This window comes from Schistocerca serialis, chromosome 5 (genome assembly GCF_023864345.2).
Source record: "Schistocerca serialis cubense isolate TAMUIC-IGC-003099 chromosome 5, iqSchSeri2.2, whole genome shotgun sequence".
NCBI lineage: Eukaryota > Metazoa > Arthropoda > Insecta > Orthoptera > Acrididae > Schistocerca > Schistocerca serialis.
The window spans coordinates 145,650,119-145,670,313 of NC_064642.1; the positions used below are offsets into that span (position 1 = coordinate 145,650,119).

The 20,195-nt window shown below is 39.5% G+C and overlaps 1 protein-coding gene across 1 annotated transcript in view; it reads left to right on the forward strand.

Annotated features, from left to right (window-relative positions):
- The window catches only part of LOC126480980 (transcriptional adapter 2B-like), a 108,741-nt gene extending 95,172 nt beyond the window's left edge, over positions 1–13,569 (forward strand). The window contains exon 12 of the mRNA XM_050104417.1: positions 12,292–13,569. Within this exon, the coding sequence (XP_049960374.1) occupies positions 12,292–12,405 (114 nt within the window). The 3' untranslated portion in view covers positions 12,406–13,569. The remainder of the gene's footprint in view (positions 1–12,291) is intronic.
- The last annotated feature ends 6,626 nt before the right edge of the window (positions 13,570–20,195 follow it).

The following is a 20,195-nucleotide window of genomic DNA, read 5'->3' on the forward strand; positions in this document are numbered from 1 at the left end:
ATTCTTGGGACTAAGAACTGGCTGAAACCCGAAGTGGAAAGCTCTTGAGACATTTAGCGAGTCATGGAACGTGTATCAGAAAGACAGATTAGAGGCCACACGATGCGGAGTGTTCATTGCAGTTGACAGAAATTTCTCTCTATTGAGGTCAAAGTTGAGTGTGACAGTGAAGTGATCTGGTTGTGTATAACAGGCGCAGGTCAAACCGAGTAAATTGTTGGATGTTTTTACCAACCACTCAATTCTGTCAAATACCCAGATCATGCAATGCTAGTTCGAGCCAACTTTAACCTACTGAGTATAGACGGAGACATCTACAGGTCCGTTGCAGGGAGACGCACACAGACAGTCATGCAAAATACTTTTGAACACACCTTCTGAAAACTGTCGTAAGCAACTAACTTGACAGTCCACGCACAATGGAAATGTCTTAGACCATGTAGTAACAAATATGCCCTACCTTATTGACAATGTCACTATAGAAATGGGGATTAGCAATCATGATGTCATTGTAGCAACTATGTTTACAAAAGTTAATAAATCAGTCAAGAAGACTAGGAGAGTGTTTCTGTTGGATAGGGCAGGTAAGTAGTTATTACCATCTCTCTTAGACAGATCCAGTAAAGTTGATGTAGAGGAATTATGTGCAGAGTTTAATCAGATTGTAAATTGTGGTGTGGAGAGTTATGTGCCTAATAAGTGGATAAAGGATGGAAAGGATCCATCATGGTTTACTTATGACATTCAGAGGATGCTGAGGAGGCAGAGGCTGTTGCATTCTTGGTTCAAATGATGTCAAGTGAAGGTTGGTAGAGATTTTTCTAAGCTGGTCTAAGGCTTCCAGTCAGTCCCTTGATGACTAGTCTGGTGTGACAGTTGAATATACCAAAACAAAAGCCAATGTTATAAATTTCACAGTCAAGAAATCATTCACGCAGGAGAATCATACAAATATACCATAATTTGACCATCATATAGACACCCATATGAATGACACAGTAATAAGCATCCCTGGTGTAGAGAAACAACTGAAAGATTTGAAAGCAAATCACAAGATCCGGTTGGAATCCCAGTTTGATTTTACAAAGAGTACTGTACGGCATTGGTCCCTCACCGAGTTTGCATTTATCGTGAATATCTCGCCCAGCAGAAAGTCCCAAGCAACTGGAAAATAAGCACAGTTGACTCCAGTGTATAAGAAGGGTAAAAGAACCGACCCGCAAACTTACATACCAATATCCCTAAGTTTGGTTTGTGCAGAATCTGTGAACACATTCTCAGTTTGAATATAGTAAACTTTCTTGTGACTGAAATTATTATGTCCATAAATCAGCATGATTTTAGAAAGTATCACTCACGCGAAACTCAGCTTAACCTCTTCTCACATGATATACTGCAAACTGCAGATAAAGGGCAACAGACAGATTCCATATTTCTAGATTTCTGAAAAGCGTTTGACGCGGTGCCCCATTGGAGTCTGTTAATGGAGGTATGAGCATATAGAATAAGTTCACCGATATGTGAGCATCTTAAATAATATATCCCAGTATTTTGTCCTTGACAACAAGTGTTCCTCAGAGACAAGGGTATCATCAGGAGTGCCCTAGGGATGTGTGATAGGACCACTGTTGTTCTCGGTATACATAAATAATTTGATGGACAAGGTGGGCAGTAATCTGTGGTGGTTTGCTGATGATGCTGTGGTGTATGGTAAGGTGTCAAATTCAAGTGACTGTAGGAAAATACAAGATGACTTAGACAAAATTTCTAGTTGTGATGAATGGCAGCTAGCCCCAAATGTGGAAAATGTAAGTTAATGTGAATGAGTAGGAAGATCAAACCCATAATGTTCGGATACAGTATTCCTAGTGTCCTGCTTGACACAGTCAAGTCATTTAAATATCTGGGTGCCACATTGCGAAGCAATATAAGATGGAACGAGCATGTGAGAACTGTGTCAGGCAGGGCAGATGGGCCAACTTCGGTTTACTGTGGGAATTTCAGGAAGTAGTGGTTCAACTGTAATGTGACTTCATGTAGGAGACTGGTGCGACCTATTCTTGATTGCTGCTAGAATGTTTGGGATCCGTACCAAGTTGGATTGAAGGAAGACATTGAAGCAATTCAGAGGCAGTCTGCTAGATATGTGACCGGTAGGTTCAAGCAATACAGGGTTGAGAAAATTTAGAGAACTGGCATTTGATGAAGCTGCGGAAAGATTTTGCTTCTGGCAACATTACATTGCACATAATAAACATGAACATAAGGTACGAGAAATTAGGGCTCATATGAAGGCATACAGTCATTTATCCCTCGCTCTGTTTGTGAATGGAACAGGAAAGGAAATGGCTAGTAGTGGTACAGGGTACCCTCCGTCACGCACCGTATGGTGGCTTGCAGAATATCTATGTAGATGTGGATGTTCTAGGATGCAGGTCATATGTAATGGCATTGACTAATACATAAATAAAAGATTGCAATCATGATTCAGTCCAATTCTCAAACTTTCACTCATGCCGCAGTCGTGATTCAGTCCAATTCTCAAAAGTCTGCTCGTCCTGCAATCTAGTGACGCCTGTTGGTACTACTTGCACGGTGGGTCTAAACAGTATATTTTATTTTCATAATGTTCCAGTCAGTTTAATATGATTTATTTTGTTTGTAGACATGTCAGGAGTCACAATGGGGTGTAGGGCTTTACATCAGGAAAGAAATGGAACCCAGCGTAGTTGCAGTAAGGTATGTAAACGAACGACAGATGTGGATAGATGTGACGGTGTTTAGCAAGAAAATTAGGATTGTGTCAGTATATTCGCATTGTGAAGGGACAGATCAAGATAAGATGGATAGTTTTTATGAGGCACTCAGTGATGTAGTTGTTAGAGTAAAGCACAAGGACAGTGTTCTGCTCATGGGTGATTTTAACGCCAGGATTGAAAATCGAACAGAAGGGTATGAAAAGGTTATAGGTAAATTTGGAGAGGATATGGAGGCCAACAGGAACGGGAAACAACTCTTGGATTTCTGTGCCAGTATGGGCTTAGTAATCACAAACTCCTTTTTTAAACATAAGAACATTCACCGGTATACTTGGGAAGGCAGGGGAACCAGATCTGTCATTGACTATATAATAACAGATCAGGAATTCAGGAAGGCTGTGAGCGACACACGTGTATTCAGGGGATTCTTTGATGACACTGATCATTATTTAATCTGCAGTGAAATTGGGATTGTGAGGCCGAAAGTGCAGGAGGTCAGGTCCATAAGTAGGAGGATAAGAGTGGAGAAACTTCAGGATAAGGAAATCAGGCACAAGTACATAACAGCGATCTCAGAAAGGTACCAGTTAGTTGAATGTAGTCAATTACAGTCATTGGAAAAGGAATGGACAAGGTACAGGGACACAGTACTAGAAGTGGCTAAATAATGTCTTGGAACAGTAGTGTATAAAAGTAGGATGAAGCAAACAGCTTGGTGGAATGACACAGTCAAGGCAGCCTATAAAAGGAAAAAGAAGGCGATCAAAAATGGCTACATACTAGAACTCAGGTAGACAGAGAAAATTATGTTGAAGAAAGAAACAAAGCCAAACAGATAACTGCAGCATCCAAGAAGAAATCTTGGGAAGACTTTGGAAACAGGTTGGAGACTATGGGTCAAGCTGCTGGAAAACCATTCTGGAGTGTAATTAGCAGTCTTCGAAAGGGAGGTAAGAAGGAAATGACAAGTATTTTGGACAGGTCAGGAAAACTGCTGGTGAATCCTGTGGATGTCTTGGGCAGAGGGAGGAAATATTTTGAAGAGTTGCTCAATGTAGGTGAAAATACGATCAGTAATGTTTCAGATTTCGAGGTAGAATGGGATAGGAACGATGATGGAAATAGGATCACAGTTGAGGAAGTGGAGAAAATGGTCAATAGATTGCAGTGCAATAAAGCAGCTGGGGTGGATGAAATTAAGTCGGAACTCATCAAATACAGTGGAATGTCAGGTATTAAATGGCTACACAGGATAATTGAAATGGCCTGGGAGTCGGGACAGGTTCCATCAGACTGGACAAAAGCAGTAATCACACCAATCTTTAAACATGGAAACAGAAAAGATTGTAACAACTACAGAGGTATCTCTTTAATCAGCGTTGTGGGTAAAATCTTCTCGGGTGTTGTTGAAAGGAAAGTGCGAGTATTAGTTGAGGAGCAGTTGGATGAAAATCAGTGTGGGTTTAGGCCTCTTAGAGGTTGTCAGGACCAGATCTTTAGCTTACGACAAATAATGGAGAAGTGTTATGAGTGGAACAGGGAATTGTATCTATGCTTTATAGATCTAGAAAAGGCATATGACCGGGTTCCTAGGAGGAAGTTATTGTCTGTTCAACAAGATTATGGAATAGGAGGCAAACTTTTGCAAGCAATTAAAGGTCTTTACATGGACAGTCAGGCAGCAGTTAGAGTTGACGGTAAATTGAGTTCATGGTTCAGAGTAGTTTCAGGGGTAAGACAAGGCTGCAACCTGTCTCCACTCTTGTTCATATTATTTATGGATCATATGTTGAAAACAATAGACTGGCTGGGTGAGATTAAGATATGTGAACACAAAATAAGCAGTCTTGCATATGCAGATGACAGTTGTGATGGCAGATTCGATTGAAAGTTTGCAAAGTAATATTTCAGAGCTAGATCAGAAATGTAAGGACTATGGTATAAAGATTAGCATCTCCAAAACGAAAGTAATGTCAGTGGGAAAGAAATATAAACGGATTGAGTGCCAAATAGGAGGAACAAAGTTAGAACAGGTGGACGGTTTCTAGTACTTAGGATGCATATTCTCACAGGATGGCAACATAGTGAAAGAACTGGAAGCGAGGTGTAGCAAAGCTAATGCAGTGAGCGCTCAGCTATGATCTACTCTCTTCTGCAAGAAGGAAGTCAGTACCAAGACTAAGTTATCTGTGCACCGTTCAATCTTTCGACCAACTTTGTTGTATGGGAGCGAAAGCTGGGTGGATTCAGGTTACCTTATCAACAAGGTTGAGGTTACGGATATAAAAGTAGCTTGGATGATTGCAGGTACTAGTAGGTGGGAACAGTGGCAGGAGGGTGTCCACAATGAGGAAATCAAAGAAAAAACTGGGAATGAACTCTATAGATGTAGCAGTTAGGGCGAACAGGCTTAGATGGTGGGGTCATGTTACACGCATGGGGGAAGCAAGGTTACCCAAGAGACTCATGGGTTCAGCAGTAGGAGGAGTCGGGGCAGACCAAGGAGAAGGTACCTGGATTCGGTTAAGAATAATTTTGAAGTAATAGGTTTAACATCAGAAGAGGCACCAATGTTAGCACTGAATAGGGGATCATGGAGGAATTTTATAAGGGGGCTATGCTCCAGACTGAACGCTGAAAGGCATAATCAGTCTTAAATGATGATGATGATGATGATGATGATGATGAAGATGATGGTAGACATTTAATTCTGAATTAATTTTCCTACTTGCTGCATCTGAATGTCGCCATCTTGTTCTTAAGTTGATAGAAAGGTTGTAACATTTTTACTCGGTATTCTAATACGTGAACAGCGACTGAACTTCTCATTTGCAATTCACTTGGTATATCATTACAGTCTCCAATAACCAAGTAAAGTATTGACTTGCATTCAGAATCAAGTAATGTTTTTTGAAGGATAACAATTTTGCCTCTCAATATTAGCATCAATAAAAAGCACCATAAATATCTGTATACAGTAGCCATACATGTATGAGAACTTTTATTGAAAATGTGTTTAGATACAACAAGAGTCTATAAGATGATATAATCTAATGCGTCGTCCTCTAGTATTTTACAAAATTGTCAAATTTTAAGCAGAGCAATAGATTGTAGACTGTAGTGGTGGCTGGTTCACAATTTCTCATGTATCCCTTGCATTGGTGCCACGTGAGTCAGATGTCACACGATTGTTTCAGGAAGGGTGACACTGTATTGAATGCTTCATTGTATCGAGAAATCTCAAGCATATTTGAGCATGAGAATTTTTTGCTTCACCTACCCTTCCGAATTCATCAAAATAAATCTGTGTGTGACATCAATAGCCAAAGTTTTATCTGTAAATGTAAAATGACCCTTATATCAATATAGTAATGTAAAAATGTTGATCTCAGCAGCAATCATTTAATGCACAAATATGAAACGAACCTATATTCTTTGACTAATGATTTTGGGAAAGAAACCTCATCTTATAATCGAGCACATACGGTATCCCACTGGTTATCTAGGCTGGAGATGCTACATAATTCAACTCCCCAGGAGTCCAAGAGAACAGCTTCTCGCAGAGTTCAGTGCTGAGTGTTAGGCTTTTCCTCACTCCCACCAATGGGCAAATGACTTCATTGGATCACTGGTCACTCCCATGCCGTATGTCGATGACTTTTGCTTTTGGTATAACTCCCAGTCTGTAGCCTTGATTGAGTGCCAGGTCCAAGATGCCATTCAAAGGGCGTCCATTTAAACCCCTTCTCACGGCTTCCAGATCACTCTTGCAAAAACTCGAATAACTCATTTCTGTTGTCATACCATAGCCTGTCCTGACCCAGAACTCTACTGGGATACCCAGCACATGGATACTGTCACACGGTCCCAGCTTTTGGTATTCCTCTTTAATAAAAAGTTGATATGATGCCTCATATTCATTAACAAAAGGCAACTGCAGGCGAAAGCTTAATGCTCTCTGTTTCCTTGCCCAACTCTCATCCATATTTACTGGCGCCTGGTCACGTCTTAGTTGGATTACAGTTGCAAGGTTTATATCTCAGGGGCACTTTCAGCTTTGAAGTCGTTGGACACAGTTCACCACTGTGCTGTAAGAGTGGCCACTTTGCCTAACATCCTCCTTAGAATCCCCCACCCTCCCTTTCTGCTCTGTACACAGACCACGAATTAGGGCAATCTATTTCAAGATCCTAATGTGTGTGGTCCCCATGATCTTTCAGTGACTGTTCCTCACAGTTCTTCAGGAGTGTCAGGGTGGTATATTCATTTACTCAAGCCTTTAAAATCATGGATAGAATGGGATAAGTTTTTACATCTTCCACCAGTCAGAAATAACATTTGTTGCTGGGAACATGTAGGTGGTTTTACGGTGGAGCTGAAGGCCATTAACAGAGTCCACCATTTACTAAACAGATTTCCTTTGACAATATTTTAATTAGTAGTGACTTGATGAGGAGTCACCAGCCTATTGTTTGATGTTATCTTGTCACTCTGTGATATCTGCTATTCGTGAGCTTTCCTCTGACCTTAGTCACATTGCCTGCTCAGTCATCTTTCTCTGAGCCCCAAGTCATGTGGCTATCTCAGGGAAGGAAGTCCTGACGGTATGGCTGTAGAACTGATTACTTCTCTGATTGTTTGCGACCTTTGGGTCGCTTTGACGATCCCAAGTGCAGATATTTTTGTGCAAATAAAGATGGAAAAACATCTGGTTTCCCCATGTAATAAACTCCCCACTATTAAGGATACTACTGCTGCAAGGCATTCCTCCTTCCATTCCTTCCAGATGGAATACACTATCCTATGTTGCCCACGCATACCATATTAACCCATATTTTTATTTTATGTAACTATCCACTGCCACATTGTAGTTGTGGAGCCTTACAGACTAGCTCACATCTTGGTGGAATTTTGCCTTTTTCTGGCTCTCCGTGCTAAGCATGGTCTTCTGTATTCTTTGTCTCTAATATTAGTGGATGACCCATGGTGTTTTTCTGTGAATTCTTCTCTCATATGTAACATTTTAAATAATTTTCGAGTTGGGGTGGGTGGGTTAGAGATGTCTCCCACTGCATGCTAAGTCCTATCTCTTTTGCCAGCTGTTTTGGTCATCCCTCTTCTACTGTGTTTTAACTGCTTGTAGGTGCAGTTAGCCTCTTTCTCTACCACATTCTGTTTTCCATTTTAGTTATAGCACTCTGATGAATACTGGCGTTATTTTCCTTTCTAATGCTTTGACTATAACAGATCATGGTTGGGACGGTTCGTTTCTCACACGAGGACACTGTCCCACCCACCTGCTGACCTGTTATTTCCCATACTGTGTTTAATTATTGTCAGTTCAACTGGTTTCCATTACATTTTTAGTCTTCTCAATTTTACTGTTATGGATCTTCCAGCTAGAAGGATTCTTTACTCTGTAACTGCCTACACCCTTAATCATGTTGGTGGGAGGTTGGATGCCGGCAGGGTTTCTCTAACCACATATGAGCTTCAAGAGACCCCTCATCTGCTCTTACCTACATATCAACCTGACCCATATACCTTTACTTGTCCTTAAATTGTTTCTCAGCTCTTGCATCAATATTGTTTCATTCCCTCGATTCAGGCATAAAATATGATCAGATTTCTGGCAGAAGCTACTAACTGCAGATGAACTACCTCTTGATTGAGGAACTGATGACCTTGCTGTTTAGTTCCATAACAACTACCACCAGCCAACCAACACACCGACCCAACCTTCTTTTCTCCTCCTGGCTGCTTGGATTCAACATAGGGGAGACTGGTACTTGAGCATGAGTGGCAACACCCAGTGGCTCTGACTCACCAGCATAAGGCAATGCCTCTACTCTAACCTATTCATGACTAATGTGGAGTTAACCTACTGGCCATTTAGTTTCCCTACAGATCATCAGACCAGGGTGTGATACAACAACAATGCTCAGGTGAACACTTAGTACTAGATTAGGGTTCTCTGCAAGCCACATCGGTAAAAAAAAAAAAAAAAAAATGTTTCAGCTGGAGACTATCCTACCAATACATCACTGATGTGATTACAGTGGCCACATGAAGCAGTTCAGCAGTTTCCAATGCAGCTGTTTGCGCACAACAGTCAGCTTCTTCAGCAAGATGCCTCAACAGCCACAATCCCTCATTATCATCGGTTTTCCAGTCCAGTTGCCCAGATGTGGTTTAAGGGTGCTTTCCACTTGTATCTGTCCACATACCATTCTTTTCTCATGACTTTATTCCAGTTTTTTTTTCCTATATCCTCCTTCACATGGTCCAACCATCTCTTTCTTGATCCTCCTACCAGTCACATCTGTGTATAGCCATTGTTGTGCTTTCCTTTCCTCGTCCATTCGTTTGCCTCCAAACCATCTCAAAGAGGCCCTTGTTACTGTTTCTTTCAAGGATGTGTACACTTCAGCTTCTTCCTAATTTTTTTGTTTCTTACCTTATCCTTTCTAGTTTTCCGACCATAATTTGTAAGAAATTAATTTCTACAGCTCACGGTTCATTGTTGATCTGTTTGGTGGTTGTTCAGGTTTCTAAGCCATTTCATGTTATGGAGATAAAGTATGACTGAAGGAGAGTCTGTTTTGATCTTAAAGCGACTTGCTGATTCCACAGTAGATTCCGAACTACATTATAGAACTGAGCTGATTTTTGAGTTTGGTTATTGATGTGCTATCACTTGAAATGATCCACTCAAGATATATCTATTGGTCTACTATTTCCAGCTGTATATCTAGCAGCTTCATATTTCCTGTTTTGTTCTGCCTAGCCTATCTTACCCTGAAAACTGCACCTGGGGTTAGTGATTGCAAAGAGAAAGGAATAAAGAAATTAAAAGCACTAACCACAAAGTGCCAAAAGATTGCCTTCAGTATTGTCTGACAGTCATTGTTACCTAGAACTATATCAACGCTGTCAGTTTCACATAAATGGAACTGCTCACAGTAGATGTACAAAACAGGAGTACAAAGGTCACTTTAACTGTCAGGGAACTTCTTTTGCTGTTCAGACTACAGTTGCTTCTTACATCCAAATGGGAGCGTATAAAAAATGCTTCTTACATCCAAATGGGAGCGTATAAAAAATCTAAACTACGCGCACAGTACTTTATTGTTCTGGTAACTAGTGCTGGTGCTTTGGAATCTGGAACACTAAATTTATCTAGGAGTAAGGGAATAAGCTTTTATGCATCCATCAGTGACATGAATTAGGCTGGGTGAACTAGTGAAAAAGTGTGAAGTTGTGGTTGAGAAAGAACTGTCCTGCTCATTCTTGTCCAGTCACTTCTACAAAAAGCTTCTCACTACTTACCAGTCAAGCTCTGTTGCTTTCTTCAGCATGGCTACATGTCAGAACAAAGAGATATGTAGCTTTTTCTAGGAACTTGGGTAAACTAACATAAGAAAGACATAGATCAATTTTTAAGATTATATCATTTATCTGGCACAACATCATGTCCCAAGTTTAAAGAACATTCAGTGCATAAAAACATAACTTTGCCAAGCACAGTAAATTCAGGCATATTATTAGATCTGATACAGATATATATAACTTAGTACAAGTCTACACATTGCTCATTGCCTTACACATCACTATCAGAAAATATTACTCATTATGGACCTGCTGGCAAGAACTAGTGTGAGAAATGAGTTAATGGTTTTAGTTTATACTGAAATAATGTTTGCATATCACTGTAGTATAGTTAATAAACAAATAAGTGTTTCCCAGAGATATGCTTCTTATTGTCATTGGCTTTAGTTAGTAATTGGCAATAAGTATTGACAGTTTGGGCTGACATTGGTATCCTTTAATAGTGACACTAGAAGATATTTATTTTCCCATTTCAGTGGCCACCTCACTCCACTGTTCTCTTGCAGCCAGCCACCTGTTGCTGAACTGAGGCACCTCTCACATGGGCATGGGGGAATGAATGGGACAGTGCATCTAAAGCATTCCGTGCACTCATTCTTAAATAAAATGCTACCTATTGTGCTGAAGGCATAAAGTAACAAGCACTGTTAAACTGAAATAATAAAAAAAAAGAAAACAAAATGGTGCAAGCTCTGTGATAGAGACATCACCATCTCCATCCAAAGCAAATTAAAGTCAAACTACATAAAAATGTAAGAGTGGGGAACACAGTATCTGATAGCAGATTTATTGGGGAAACTCTAAAGAAACATAATTCACTTGTGAAGGGTGTTACTTAAAGACTCCTTGTCTGACTTGTTTATCAGTCTGGAATATTAATGGAGTAGATGTGTTTCTTTATTCACTGTGATAGTGCAGCAGAACCATTTAACAGAGTCTGTGGAAAATACTGTAAGGAGTCTCTCAGACTTTTAATAGTTAAGTACAAATCAAGAAACAATTTTGTTACCTTAAATAAATCTTGTTGGTAAAATTTGAGATCTTCAAATTTATACAAAGATTATTGTTCCTGCACAACTTAATGAATGCCATCTGAAAGGGATGGTGGTGGCCCTATAGTGCATCCTGTGGAAACTAATGCTAAATGGGGGTGGGGGGGTGAAGTACAAATATAGATGCAGGTTCCATTAATCATTTCTGTGCAGAACACTTGTTCATTTAGCAATATAACAGGGAAGTAAACCAAAAGATGCTCTGTCATCTTGGTTGTTTTTCCTGCTAAACGATTTCAATAATGTATGATTTCTGCTGAAATCTTAGGCATCTGAAACATGTCTACTCTGTCTTTAATGGCCTGTGACATCTGCAGTATATATTTATTATTTGCACATTGATATGTGGTTTGATGGGCAAGTTTCAAGACTAGAAGTCCAAAGGCTCAACATTGTCCAATTCACAAGTGGTCTAAGAATTTTTTCAGTCATTTATTGCTTCTTTCACAATGATTTTACAAAGTTGAAAGGTCAGAGGAAGGCAAGGACATATGGACCTAAGTATGATGATGTGTATCGAAGCACTGGCGTTCATGCCAATCTTCAGGTTGAGAACAACTTTAATTTTACTTGTATATTCATTTGCTTTCCACACATCACTTGTAACTGTAGCTGATGACCCTTTTTGTGTATAAATCTACGATAAGTTGTGAAACAAATCATTAGTGCAGATAGTAGTAATCCTTTGATTTGATGACTCCAAAAAGAATAATTTATTTTCCAGAACTTAATATTCACACATACACGGGAAATTGAAGTTTGTGTAGCGTGTTCTAAAGTTAAAGATGAAGAATGTAATGTGTGATTCAGCACAGTAATTGCTTTTAACTTTTTATTTTATAGTAGGTGCATAAAAGGTTGCATGTAACAGTACCTTCTGCACATTAAATATTAAGTGATAGTGAATCTGTACTAAACAGAAACACAAACCTGAAAGATACTGCAGATTTTAAGTGTTATGTTAAAAGCTGCTAGAATTTTATTAAAATGTGTAACTGATCCTGTATTGTTAGTTACTATTCTATTGTGACTCTTGAAATTACTTCACAATGTTTAATTCTTTAATTTTAAAGGAAGTTTTTAATCCACAGGAACATGGGAGAAAGGGAGCAAAGAAGGAAGACTTTTTATCTAGTGAAAATTCTGGCCCAGAGACCCAGATCTTACATTACCTTGTTAATAGTGGCTGGATCACTGCCCGCTAAATAATCTTCGTTTAATAAGGGTACAGTTGTGGACCATAACTAAAACATAATGTGATTAAGTGAAGTAGGCCATCTTTCTCTTCCTTTCAACGTATGTCCACTGTTGTTGGCTTATGCATAGACCACTGAACATATATTTACTGTGTACATATATGAACTATGTAATCAGAAGCATTTGGTGATCTCAGCTACCTTTTATTAGCTCATGTAGTACAATTCTTATTAAGTCATTGGCTAGGGGGAGAAATGCACCAAATATTTCTTTCATAGTTATTTTTGATATGCATATTGTCTGTAAGTGTACAGTGTAAAGCTAACGTATAAATATTACCAACTATCAGTAAATAAACCAAATGAAATTTCGTAAATAAGGCAGAGAGAAATCAGTGCCATTAATTAAAATATTATGTACTTTCTGTACATAAGAGCTTCAGTGATTTCACCTTTTAAACAAAAGCCAAATCGTAAAAATAGAGGGACAGGCAGAAGTATAATGCTTTTGGTAGCAGGCCTTCATCTTTCTTTATTTCTTTGCAGATTCTTTGCAACACTGATTGTTTAAACAATAGGAAGCTATTTAATTTACTTTATATTGTATGGGTTGTCCATTTCTTTATGGTCAATATTGATTCCTCATACATGAATTTTGTGATATTTGATGTGGAAACATGTAAGAACTTGGTTGTATATAGTGTACCTGAAATGTGTTGTATATATTTTGTGGAGTTGCAGTTCGGAATATGTTCATTATATTGTTGTGCAATCACTTCAAAGATAAAAAATTGTCAGTACGTTATTAAACAACTAATACTTCCATAAATGCTATGTAGTGACAGTTTGCAGTTGTTTTAATATTCTGGCTCTTATGCATCTGTTTTGCATTTATAATGCATGAAGTAATGCAGTTTTTTTGGTAATCAGAGAAAGTACAATGTTTTGTGAAAAAATTCATTATCAAGCTATGGCTAAAATGATAACACTGTAAAAATGTTACGAAAATCAAGTGAATAGTGGGCTTCATGTAGTTACAGTCACATGCCCTTATTACAATCTTAATTTCATGTGTAACTCTGTAATATCTAGTCCATGTACCATCTCCTAGTTCTGTAAGTTTAATTTAAATTTATAGACAGTATGCTCTGTCATTAAAAACTTTTACCTCAATGTTGCTTGTTAGTGTCATTGTCAAAGTATACAAATATTATAGGAAAAAGACTTTAAAGCTCTAGATGAAATGTGAAATGAAGTCTGTGACAATACCAATACAATCTGCTGAGCTGTTTCAGAAATGTATTGCTCTTTTTTGAGTTTATGGAGTACAAGTTTGAATCATGGCTTCACCTGGAGATATGACATTTTAGCTTCTACTATATAAATGGAATTAATTCAGTTCCAATTTGTGGCATTTTGAGTAAGGAATATCACATTGTTATCAATTATATATTTGCCAGAAGTGATCATAATAGTAAAAATTCTTAACAATATTGAACTTGGCATGATGCAAATATAGTTGTTTATTATGGCATAGAAATTGACTTGATTTTTTAAAGTTTTTCACTTTTTGTATTACCACCACCATTAGACATTGATTAATGCCATGCCTCATGGCAAAGCAGCTATGAATTAGTCTTAGATGGCTAAACACTCAATTTTTGGTTAAGAAATTATTGTTCTGTTTGCTGGTTAGAAGTCCCATGAAACATGTAGTAATGCATCAATCTCTCTGAACAGTAAAATTGGTGCACTCCTGTAAATCAGTTGATAAGTAAGCAAGCTATCAAACAGTGAGTTACATAAAAGTCTTCTGCTCCATACTTACAGGGAAAAACTGCAAATTCATCTTTCTTTTGCTTCCTTTCCAATTCTATAAATACTTAACAGGCTTGCAATTTGCCAGTAACACCTGGAATTCTCAAGAGTGTTCGTTTTACCTTGCAGTGTCAGGTAGAAACTTTTGTGATTATTTTTTTGAATTATTTTAAACATCTAGTTCCACAGGAGCAAACTGAGGAGCAAATCTCCGTGGTCATGGAATTAGTCAGTATGTGCAATTAACATCATAAAAGTTAATAGAAAAAATTACACAAATCCTATTCAGAGAACAAGCTGCTGAGTATACACTGATCAGCCAGAACATTATCACCACTGACAGAGTATCGATATAAACCCATCCAGGTGATAGGAGTGTCACCTGCCGAGGAATTACTGCTAGTCAGACACATGCACGGTGCATGTAGTATCAGTGAGTGTGTTGTCCCTGTGTAGAATGGGGACATGATCTATCAGAGTTTGACCAAGTGCAAACTGTGATGGCCCAGAGGCTCGGCATGAGCATTTCGGAAACTGCACTATTTATTGAGTGTTTGAGGAGTGCTATGGTGAGTGTCTTCAACACATGGTGAAACCAAGTTGAAACCATGTCCAGATGTCATGGGGTTGGGCGGCCACCCCTCATTACAGATGTCATATGTCATAGGCTGGGCAGACAGGTAAAACAGTACAGGTGGCAAAATGTGGCAGTACTAACATTAGACTTAAATGCTGGGCAGAGTATAAGTGTGTCTGAATACACAGTGCACCAGACCCTCCTAATGAGCCTGCGTATCCGATGACCCAATGTTACCATCATGACACTGGCAACTTTGATGGATATGGGCAAGTGACCATCAGCGCCAGATGTTGGCTCATTGGTAGAGCTTTGCGTGGTCTGATGAATCCTGATACCTTGTTCATCATGCTGATGGAAGGGCATAAATCCATCATCTTCCAGGGAAACAGCTCCTTGACACTTGTACTGTGGGACGGAGTCAAGCTGGCGTCAGCTCCGTTATGCTCTGGGAAACATTCACGTGGAGCATCCATGGTTCAAGTGGAGCTCTTGCAGGACACCATGACACCCAAGGAATACTGGTTGCAGGCTATGTACACCCCTTCATGATCATCATGTCACCCAATGGCAGTGGCATTTTTCAGCAAGATAATGCGCCATGTCATAAGGCCAGGAGTGTGATAGAGTGATTTGAGGAACACAGTGGCAAGTTCCAATAGACGTACTGGCGACTCAACTCACCAGATCTAAACTTGATCGAACACATCACGGATGTGATTGAACATGGCGTCAGAGCTGACAGCCCCCCCCCCCCTCCCTCCCCCTCGAGAATTTATGTGAATGAAATGACTTGTGTGTGGTTCTGGCTGATTAGTGTATATTATTAAAAAAAAAAATAAAAAAACAGCAATATAGCACAGGAATTAGCTTAATTTCTTTCCCAGGAGGTCCCTGACAGAATAGAACGAATGAGCCAGGAGGAAGTTCTTCAGTTTAAGTTTGACAGTACGATGATTAATGCTAAGAGTTTTTAGTTGTGGTAGCTTGTTAAAAATCTATGCAGCAGAATCCTCTACACCTTTCTGCATGCAAGTCAAGTTGGGTACCATCCAGATGCAGATTGAATTTCTGCCAAGAATTAACTGTGTCAAAGTTGCTAATTCTTGGAAACAAGGTCATATTGTTACAACAAATGACCGTAAAGACAATATTATTGGGAGGCCAATGTCAGAATTCCCAGACTGCTTAACTGGGATTGACAAGAGTTTCACAAACTTACACTACATATTGCTCCAACTGCCCATTTCTGAGCCAAAAATACCCTTCATGAGTGGGAAGATTACTCCAGAACGTAATGCTGTATGACATAAATGAGTGAAAATAAGCAAAATAGACTAATTTTTGAGTTGGAGTTGTTGTTTGCAGACACTGTTCTGATGGTAAATGAAGCAGCACTCAGTTTTTGAACAAGATCCTGAGCATTGGCTTTCCATGACAACTTACCATCAATCTGAACACCTAGGGATTGGGATTGTATGCCCAGTATGTGCAATCAAAATGTCAGTTTGTTTCAGACAATGAATTTAGCACAGTGGGCTTGTATCAGTCTTACTTATATTGCACTGTAGTGACCGCTGTTTGAAACGTGTTCCTTTCAGGATTCATTATAAATGCAGGCGATAATTTCGAAAGCCAAAAAAGAAGCAAGAACTTATAATTGCATTGTTACCATACAGAAGCACAAATATAACAAATCTCTCAGGCACACAGGTAAAAATCTGTTGAGGAGAAAATCATAATGCTGAGAAAAAAAATTTGCAACACCAAGAAAGAGCTGTGCAACATAAACAAAAGTTGATAGGCATATTTCTATATCTGTAAGATTTCTATTCAGATTTTGTACCAGTGAATAGTTACCTTTGAGGCTGGATATTGTGAGTTGATGTTAGTAAAGAATGCATTTAAAGTGACAGAGACACCATTATCAGTATCTCACTGAGTTTGATGAAGGTCATGTAATAGGGCTACGAGAAGCTGGATGTTCCTTCAACGATACTGCAGAAAGACTTGGCAGGAATGTAGTGGCTGTACATAATTGCTGGCAGTAATGGTTGCGAGAATGCACGAATGCAAGGAAATAGGGCTTCAGATGGCCATGTGGCACTACTGAGGGGGAAGACCATTGTCTTAAGCATATGGCTGTGGCAGATCATTCTGTATCTGCAGCAACAATTTGAGCAGCAGTTGGCATCACAGGGACACAATGAACTGTTATAAACTGGTTACTTCAAGTACAGCTCCGAGCACGACACCCTGTAGCATCCATTCCACTGACTACAAACCACTGCCATTTGCAACTTAAGTGGTGTCAAGCTCCAGCCCATTGGAGGGCAGAGTGGAGGTCTATTGTGTTTTCTGATGAAATGTGGACCTGCCTTGGTGCCATTGATGGCTGTGTTTTGGTTAGACTCAGGCTCGTTAACGGCATGCAACCAACCTCTCTGCATCCTAGACGCACTGCAACTACATCTGGAATTATGATTTGGGATGCAGTTATGTAAGACAACAGGAGCACTCTCATGGTGGTCCCACACACCCTGACTGCAAATTTGTATGCCATGATTCGACCTGTTGTGCTGTCATTCATGAACAGCATTCCTCAGGGAGTATTCTAACAGGACAACACTTGGCCATGTACCTCTGTTGTAACCCAATGTACTGTACAGTGTTGACGTGTTGCCTTGGCCTGCTCGATCACTGGATCTGTCTCCAATTGAGAAGCTAAGAGACATCATCGGATGACATCTCCAGCATCATCCACAACCAGCCTTAACCATCACTGTATTGACCGACCAAGTGCAATGGGTGGCATGGAGCTCCATCCCAAAAACTGACATTTCGGCACCTGTACAACACAATGCATGCTCGCAGTCAACATTCTGACATTTGCGCAAGTTATTAATGTACTAGCATTTTACATTTGCAATGACGTATCTCGTGCTTGCATTAACTTGTGATCTTGCGATGTTAATTGATTAAATTGTTACCTAGACAAATGTATTCCTGAGACTTCATTACTCTACATTAATAATTTTTTTGGTGTTGCAATATTTTGGACCAGAACTAGGTCACATATTTTCTGCCTCTTGGTGAAGGTTCTCTCATGTGCAGTAGGCTGGACACAGTGAACAGTGAAGCATATGTTGAACAGTCTTTGTCTTCTGCACAATCATACTGAATGTTTTTTGTTTTTTGGGTGTTGCACCATCCTACAAGATTAACCCTTGATCTGTCAACTTATGATCCCAGCTTATAAAGAGCCAGTTGTCTTTGTTGCTAGTGAGTGATGTTCTAAAAATCTTTTCCTACCCAAGAGGATGGGTGGCCTTAGGCCTTCTTTTTGTAATCTGACTTGCAACAATAGTTCTAAGTTCTTCTGATGTTGTGTAGTGATCCAAGAATTTCTGTGTATTCTAGAACCTCTGTTTTCTACTGTCTCGAACACATTATATTCTAGATAGGAGTGTGGGATGGTAGAATTCTACCCACTGCGCGTCACGTGTTTGTGTCTGCAGGTTTAAAGTCAGTCGCGAGAAGAAAGTAGACAGAGCGGTTGAACAGCATCGACAAGTACTTGTCGGACAATCCATGGATGTGTTAGTGAGTGTGTATGGAAGAACGATGGAATCTATATGGAGCTCTGTGCCTATTGTGTCGCTGACTATTGTTATGTGAAAGATGAGCAGTTGAAAAAGTAATCTTGTGGACTCTTAATCCAGCCTTGTTATAGGGAAGACCTATTTTATGATTCATGTAGAGTAGAGTCATGGTTATTAAGCCAACTCTTTTATAAATGTAATTACATTTGTTTCTGACGTTGGATGGAGCGAGTGACTTACTGTAAGTCATATACATATGTGGAAATCGAGATTGGATTGGATTGTTTGGGGGAGGAGACCAGACAGCGAGGTCATCGGTCTCATCGGATTAGGGAAGGAACTCGGCCGTGCCCTTTCAAAGGAACCATCCCGGCATTTGCCTGGAGCGATTTAGGGAAATCACGGAAAACCTAAATCAGGATGGTCGGACGCAGGATTGAACCGTCGTCCTCCCGAACGCGAGTCCAGTGTGCTAGCCACTGCGCCACCTCGCTCGGTTGTGGAAATCGAGAATTTTATTCTCTATGGAGTTCAGATATACCGTTGGTTGATGTATCATGGTTCATGTATCTACTTATTTCACAAGTAGAAAGAGAGGCTTAAATATTCCTGTTCCTAGCATCATTCTGCAGAGAAGAAGTCAGGAGGGTTTTCCAGCAGCCAGCTAGCTAGCAAAGAAGATCAGCTGTGAATGTCAAGTAAGTCACCTCGTATAAGAGAAGTGGGAACTTTGTGCGTCTACTTCATGCGCTTTAAATCGGCATCAAAAACGTTAGAACGTGGCAACCTGTGTGAAAGGACCCGAGAAAACTGGAATTTAAAGTCAAAACTAGAGGAGAAGTTGTTATGTGTTGCCCTAGCAACCAAACATAACACGACAACCGATTTACTCTGAGACATTGGAATATGTTCAAGTATCCAATGAAGCAAAATTTGAATCAAAAATGGTGAAGACATGGAAAATTCACAACTATAAAACAGCAAAGAAGATTTTGACGCATTTGTCTAAGAAGAAATATGCGTAGAACACTTCAACCAAGAAGATCCAGTGCAGGGAGTATACAGCTCTTGCACCCATCCCGGGTATGCAGACGCGGAAGCCAACTTACATCTGACACCGCCGGCACCAGATGCTGTGCACCGGTGCTGACCTGCCCGTACATCCGCTGACCTATGCAAAGAGACTTGTAGACTGAGTGAGCGTGAAACAGAACTTCATTACTTTAGTTCGAAGTGGTACATACTGTTGATTGAACATTTATTGTGTAATTATAGTATTTAAAGTTAGTTTTAAATGCTTACTAGGTCTAAAGCATATAAAGGCATGGGCAGTATACAACAACGAGTTGAGGACACTCAAGAACCAGCTATCACTATGAAAGTTAGTAAAGAAGTGCCAAACTGGGCTGAGTTGATAAATTTAATTAAAGCTCAGAGTCTGCAATCAAATGCTCAGAATGAGACTATAAGGAAAGAATTAGGCGTGGTAAATTCTCAGTTAAGTACCTAGAGTGATGCATTAAATGCTCAGAGGGAAACTCTAAATGCCCAGAGTGAAACTAAATAGTCAAGCGACAAATCTAGGTTTGCTAAATGCTAAAGTCAACTCGCAAAGCAAAGAATTTAGTAATCTATGTGAAGGCATGGGTACATTAAGATTGAAATGGACACCTTAAATAGTAGAGCAGAAAATTTAAAAATAGATTTAAAGAATGAACTGACTAATTCTGTGACTATTCATGTAAATTAAATGTTTACTGACTTTAGTCATAAACAGAATGACAATTTCCAAGATTTGTCAA